The 6868-nt window shown below is 60.2% G+C and overlaps 1 protein-coding gene across 1 annotated transcript; it reads right to left on the bottom strand.

Annotated features, from left to right (window-relative positions):
- Positions 1-952: 952 nt before the first annotated feature.
- On the bottom strand, positions 953-6633 carry DIRAS1 (DIRAS family GTPase 1). Its single transcript, XM_072947036.1, has 2 exons — positions 6528-6633; positions 953-3859 (listed from the first exon to the last, which is right to left on the bottom strand). The coding sequence occupies exon 2, from the start codon at positions 3790-3792 to the stop codon at positions 3196-3198; it is 597 nt and encodes a 198-aa protein (XP_072803137.1). The 5' UTR covers positions 3793-3859; positions 6528-6633; the 3' UTR covers positions 953-3195.
- Between the last annotated feature and the right edge of the window lie 235 nt (positions 6634-6868).

Below are 6868 nucleotides of genomic sequence, written 5' to 3'. Positions count from 1 at the left end.
CCATTAAGCAAGCAAACAAGAAAGAAACCTCATTACCTCCCCCCACCAAAAAAATTTTTTTTAATAAAAATAAAAATCAGGATGCTTCACAAAAAGAAATCCAGATTTCCAGGTGTTCTTAAAAAGTCAGAAGAACTGGCGATTCCTGCAGCAGTTGCGTGAAGTGGCTGAGGGTACTTCACTCAAGGTTTCCTTAGTGACCCCAAAGACAGATTAGGGCAAGGCTGGGGCAAGGCAAGTGGGGTGCCCCAAAACAAATAAAAGCACTCACTATCAAGATAAACACTATGATAATGCCATAGGTTAAAATTTCAAAATAAATACAGAAATAATCCATGATGAACAAAATATCAGAATTGTAAAGAAAAACAAGATCTGGTTCTGCACTTATGCAAACAAATTCCCTTGCTTTTCCCTACTCCTGGCCCTGTCAGATCCTGTCTTTATTTCAAATATTTTGTTTTGTTCATCATGGCTTCCTTTGCATTAAATATTGCATTAAAATAATGTAACTGAACATCTAAGGTTTTGGCACCAGTGGCAGGAGAGTACCTTGCTCTCCTCACCCTAGTTCCAGCCTTGCTTATAAATTTGCAAATCCCGTCCTGAGCCATTTAGCAGATGGAAAAACTGAGGCCCTGCAGTTTTCCCCTCAAGTAATATGCGGCTCATAGTGCCTGCATGACGCCTTCCACTGGCTCTAGTAAGTACAGGGTCTGGCAGGGCCTGTGAGATTTCTTGCGGGGGCTCCATGGGAGGGGCCCTGAAATGTTCCCACGATGCCCAAGAGTCCAACTCTTCTCACAGCCCCATCCCTCACTTCCCATCCTTTGCAGGTGGCCAGCTGACCTCCCCACCCCAAAGAAGGCACACTGGTGCGGGAGGCAGGATCCACGTCTTTATTGCAGGAAGACTATTTCTAGAGCGAATGCTACACAGACCGCACAATGGGGAGTTGGGGCACCCACATGCGAGGGGGAGGGGCAGGGCAGGGGCACACAAGCATGGCCTGGTACAGCCACCAGACCCAGGGATGCCGAGGCAGGACGGGCCAACAGCTGGGGCGGGCCCTGGTCCTCTCCTGCTGCGGAACCCCTCTCTCCCCCAGGGTCGGGGCAGGGCCTAGGGCAGCAGAGGCCTGGAGGTGGGCAGGGCCCCAGGGAGATTGTGCTATCAGGGTGTGTCCCTGAGAATGGTCCCTGCCCAGCCCCACTTTCTCCGGCACCTTCAGTGGGGAGGGGCCAACTCCAGTTGCTGGTGGGTCCTGGACCCATCAGGATAAAGGTACTCAGCTGTGCTTAGATAAGATGCTACCAGTTCTTCTGAGGGCCTGTCCACACGCCAGGTGGGGACACATGCATGCACGTGCACATATACACACAGTGTGTCCAGTAAATATTTGAGGAATGAAAAGCCCCACAAACACAGAGGGGAGAAAATACACTGCTACCAAGATGGACACAAACAGTCTCTCTTTCCTACATAAAGCACGTGGTCACCTGGCTACAGCCCCGTGGCCTCTCTACCACACACGCATCTAGCTTCCTCATACCTAGGGACACCAGTGCTGCCCATAGCCCCAGGGAGAGGCCCAGAAGGCAGGCAGCTGAGCCCCCGTCCTAAGACCACAGGCAACTGAATGCTGCCCACAAGCACGTGAGCTGCGATGCAGATCCTTCCCCAGGCAGGCCTTCGGATGAGACCACAGCTCGGCGGTACTGATCACTGCCTTGTGCTGAGAGCATACATGTGTGCTGTTTCGAGCTGCTGAGTTTGTGGTTGCGTGTCGCCTAGCAACGGCTGGTGCATACAGGCTGTGAGCTGAGAGCCACCTCGCTCCAGAGTGAAGCCAGCGCGGTGTGCCTCAGACAGGCAGGACCAACAAGCCTACAGAGGATCCCCGCTAAATCACATCACCCTCCCCCCAAAATGCAGCTGCTCACGGTCGTATTCTCACGGGTGCAAAGGCTCACACATCACAAGTGTCCAGTCTTGTTGGCAACCACGTGACCTGCCCATATGTTCACCCTACACTACACATTGACTGTCACACAAACACACACACACAGGAGCCCCCACACAAGCTTAGACACAAGCCATCCGCCCAGCACACCGAGGTGCCCAGTACGTCATCCCAGACCCCCTCCACCACTGTCACATTGCCACCCAGGCCTATAGGGCACCTTCATACTTGTCCCAGGTCCCACTGGTGTGGCATCATCTAGACACTCTCACAGAAGCACTTAGAATCTCACTGTGGTGGACACATCCTGACTCCAGGACACCCGCATTCCTGGGCAGTCCCCCCTGGGGCCCAAGAGGAGGGAGGAAGCAGGCCGGGCAACGGTCTGCCTCCAGCGACCCCCAGCACCTCGGATCCCTGCCCCGGCTCAGTGATGACAAGCTGTACCCATCTCTGTCTGCACGCTGTGGTTGGGAAGCTCCTCCATATTTGCTCCGGACAGTCCCCTGGAGTTGTGCTGTGGCCATCGGCCAGTCCCGGGCCTCCCCTGCCTGCCCCCAGGCCCAGGCCGGGTGAGGAGTGGGACTCCGGGCCGGTGGAGCACTGCTGTGGGCCCTGCGATTATTGCCTGGCAGCCGGAGACCCAGCCCACAAGGATCCCACCAAGCTGTGGAGACTGAGGGTGAAGGGGGTGGTCTGGAACCTGGGAGGGGGAGGCACAGGCCGGAGGCCACAAGGGATGGAAGGGGGTGGATGTTAAACACCAAATAGGAGAAAACAAAGTCTGAAGTCCATGTGCATTTCCACTCCCTTCTCCCCATCAAGGTCACAGTGATCTAATGAGGGGCAGGGTGCAGGTCCGGCTCAGGGTGCTCAAGGGAAGGGGTCAGAGGGGAGGGTCCTCGGAGACACCATGATCAGCATCTTCAGTTCTGACGGGGACAGGGAGCTTCCCCATTTTCCCATGTGCAGATCAAGGGGGCCACCTCCAGCACTTGGCTTTGGGGGTACAGACAGGATGGGGAGCAAAGATGGTGGGGAGGAAGGCGGAGCCGTGGGACAGAGCCGGGTTGGAGTCCCAGGTCTGCCATGGGCTCACTGGGGCCTCAGGTTCCCCGCCAGAGATGCTGGAGGAAGGAAGAGAAGTGGGAGAGATGAGAGGGAGCGGGGAGGAGGAGAACCACCGGGAGGCCTGGGCCAGGGCAGCGGGGCGCCTACGCGGGGCGCTGGGCTCACATGAGGATGCATTTGCCCTTGATGCGGTCTGTCCTCTTCTGTTTGCTGGAGCGCTTGCCGTCGATGTTGAGGCTCATGTTCCGGCGTGTCTCCAGCGTGAGCAGCTCCTGGAAGAGCTCCTTGACGTTGTAGTTCATCTTGGCCGACGTCTCCATGAAGGCGCACTTCCACTCTTGGGCCACGGCCTGTGCCTCGCGGGTGTCCACCTCCCGCTGCGTCTCGTCACACTTGTTGCCCACCAGCATGACCGGGATGTCCTCCACGCTGCCCTTGATCTGCACAATGAGCTTGTAGATGGGGCCCAGCTCCTCCAGCGACTGCTTGCTGGTGACGGAGAAGACCAAGATGAAGGCGTGGCCCTTGGAGATGGACAGCCGCTGCATGGCTGGGAACTGGTGGCTGCCTGTGGTGTCGGTGATCTGCAGCGTGCACACGCTCTTGTCACAGCTGATGACCTGCCGGTAGGTGTCCTCAATGGTGGGGATGTAGGTGTCCCGGAACGTGCCCTTGACAAAGCGCAGCACCAGCGAGCTCTTGCCCACGCCGCCTGCCCCGAACACCACCACTCGGTAGTCGTTGCTCTGCTCAGGCATCTTCTGTGCGGGGGAGGGGGTCGGGGCCGGGAGGGCTCGCGTGGGCTGCTAGAACCCCGGACCGACCCTGCACAGAGAGGAGTGTCAGACGCAAAGGCCACCTGTAGGGAGGGAGGGGATGGGAGGGGCGGCTTCTCGGAGGAGGCGGCATTTCTCTTGTGGCCCCAGGGAAGACTTCCTGGTGGATTTGCCAGACTTTGTAGTTCTGTCCTGCATGCAGGCTCGGAGCCAGCCCCCTCTGCCTGCTTCCCTTGAAACGAAATCTGGGAGGAGATGGGGGGATTCTGGGCTGGAAGAGGTGTGGAGATGCCAGCATGGAGTGCCCTCCAACTCCTTTCTCCACCTACACGCTCCCCTACGCCCTCCCATAGGCAGCACCAGCTTTTTTTTTTTTCCTTCCTTCCCAGTAGGCCCGGCTCTGTGACCTGGGCACATTCATTTGCCACCCTGACCCTCAGTTTTCTCCTCTGCAGAATAAGTAAAATGGGGCCTCTCTCCAACAATCACAGGCTCCCTGCTCAACCCCCCAGCCCAGAGGCTCCTAAACCTCAGGGGAGCTGTGTGGTGGGGTGTCTTTAAGATGCAGATTGCAGGGCCTCACCCCTGGAATTGGTGAACCCTTTGGTCCAGGGCCACAGCCCTATGAACCAGCATTTTAAAGCTGCTCCCCTCCCCTCTCTGCTCTCATCCTGGAAGTGTGATCCTGGGGCCGGAGGTCAGAGAATTTGCAAATCTCAAAGCAGGTTTCCCATAGCAGCCCAGGCTGTAGATGAGGAAACTAAAAGTTAGCCTCAAGAGAAAAAGCCCCACTCCCTGAACGCCAAACCCAGGCTGTGGTCTGGCCCGCCCTGGCCTCCTGTTCGGGTCTGATGTGTCTGTAGGAACAGAATTCCCTGGGAGAGGGATTCAACAGAATTCCTCTTTCCTCCCCTGTGCTCAGAGAAGTCCAGTAACCTCAGGAGGTCACACAGCAGAGCAGATCCTGAAATGATGGAGGTGGGGGAAAACCGGGGGCTGGGGGTGGGAAGGCAGGAGGTCTGTCTCCAGCATCTGTGTCCTTATTTACAGAAACATGAGAGACCCCTTCTATGCCTCCTCCTCAGCCAACTCTGAGGGTCCTTCAGCATGGGCGGAGGGGGGGATGTCTATGGCGGGAGGGAGAAGAGAGGGCAAGATTGCGTCCTGGCCATGCCACTTCCCTCAGGTGTGTGTGCGGGAGTGTGAGCAAGATGCGACGGTGTGAACCTGGCAGTGAAAACCCAGGCAAGTCAACGGTGTCCCCGAGCCTAGGTGTCCTCAGTGAAGACAGACGGACATGATAAGGGCCCAGTGTATAAGGCACTCGGCTGGTGGTGGGATGGGAAGTCACATTCTGACCGATCAAAAGTATCAGGTTTGTTAGAAAAAGACGTACGATGAAGGTAATGGCCGACACGTACCCAGCAAGTAACGTGCCCAGCAAACTTGCGGGAGGGAGCTTTAGCGGTTCTAACTCACGGCGGACCAGTAGGCACATCGGTGACATGCACAGCCTGGGAGGAGGTTGGGGGGGTGGCAGGGCTGCCAGTCTGCTCTGCAGTCACTGCCCTTTCCTGGGCAGGCACCCCGAGAAGCGGGTACACCAGTGTGCAGCCAGGCACTGCTGTGACCGGCTGGGGAACCTGGGCTGGCTGGTCACCATCCAATATGCCGCCCCAGACCCAGTGCTCATCTTGCTCTGGGCACAGACCCCCAGGCACGGCTCCAGGACTTCAGCAGGGTGTCTTCCAGGAGGGGATCCCCGACTAGTAGCCCTCATTCAATAACCCCCAAGCCCATACTGGGAACCCACTGGGTGCCGTTTGAATCCCACCCTCTCCTCCCATGGGCTGGGGGAGGGGGAGGGGTCGTGAGCACTGAGGCTCAAAAGGGGGTGGCATGGGCTCAAGGTCACAGCAGGGAGGTGGCAGAGCAGAGCAGGATTTGAACCCAGCCCTGGTTGGTTACAAAACTGGGAGTCCTTCCGCTGTGCAAAGCCGACCATCCTGAGACTGCCGGGCCAGGCAAACCTCCCCATCCTGGGTCCCCGGAGCCCAGTGCTGCCAGGAGGTTGGAGCGATCTCAGGTGCAAGAAAGCAGGCCCTGACCCAGGGGAGGGCCTGGGGGCACAGGAGGCCTGCCCCAGACTCTGACCTAGGGACCCCCTGACCAGTGAGGGATTGATGAGCCAGGGCCTGCTCTAGGAGGCCTGTGGGAGGGAAGGGACACCCTGGGGGCCAGCCCATGGGCTCCCCTCGGCCCAAGCAGGATCCAATTGGTGGGGGAGGGGGAGCCCACCAGGGGAGGGGCTCCTGGGTGAGCGGCTTGGCTTGGCTGAGGGAGCGGGAGGACGAAGGGGATGTGTGGTGGGGGCAGACGGGCCCAAGGCCCACCTGACTCCTCGTGAAGGGGCCCTGAGAGCGGACGGAGAGTGAGGCCGCGGTGGGCCGGAGGAGGGGCTGGCTCGGCCGAAGAGCTCCCGGTTAGTACGGTGGGGGGAGGGGGGGCGGCAGGGAGGGAGCTGTCCAAGGTGGGCGCGCGGAGGACGGCCGGGCCAGGGACCCGCCGGGCTGGGGAGGGGGTTCCGGCGGAGGGCTCGGCGTGGGGGAGGAGGGTGGGGCTCGGACAAAGGGGGGGCGCTCAGGGAAAGGACCCGCGGGCCTCCAGGGGGCATGCAGTGTGCCCCGGCGTCCCGGCCCCCCGCCCCAGCCACCTACCTGGGCGCTCGTCCCTGCGGCGCCGCCGCGGCTGCTGCTGGCCGGTTCCGTGTCCGCTCCGGCGCCGCCGCCCCCCGCACGCCCGCCGCCGCCCGCCCGAGCTGCCGCCGCCGCCGCCGCCGCCGCCGCCGCCGCCGCCGCGCCCGCGCCCGTCCCCGCCCGTCCCCGCCCGCCGCCGGGCGCCGCGCTCCGCCCCTCCCCCGGGACCCGCGCCCCCGGCCAAGGTCAACGCGACCCCGCGCCCCGCCGCGTGCGTGCAGCTCCTCTTGGACCCCCACCCCGGGCCCCTGCCCAGCACCCCCGCCAGGACACCGCTGGGACACCTCCGGCACCCCACCTGG

This window comes from Vicugna pacos, chromosome 22 (genome assembly GCF_048564905.1).
Source record: "Vicugna pacos chromosome 22, VicPac4, whole genome shotgun sequence".
NCBI classification, from domain to species: domain Eukaryota; kingdom Metazoa; phylum Chordata; class Mammalia; order Artiodactyla; family Camelidae; genus Vicugna; species Vicugna pacos.
This window is presented reverse-complemented; position numbering and strand designations above follow the sequence as displayed.

Bases quoted from the DNA above. Each gene is read 5' to 3' on its own strand.
- DIRAS1 (XM_072947036.1), bottom strand. From the start codon at position 3,792: ATGCCTGAGCAGAGCAACGACTACCGAGTGGTGGTGTTCGGGGCAGGC.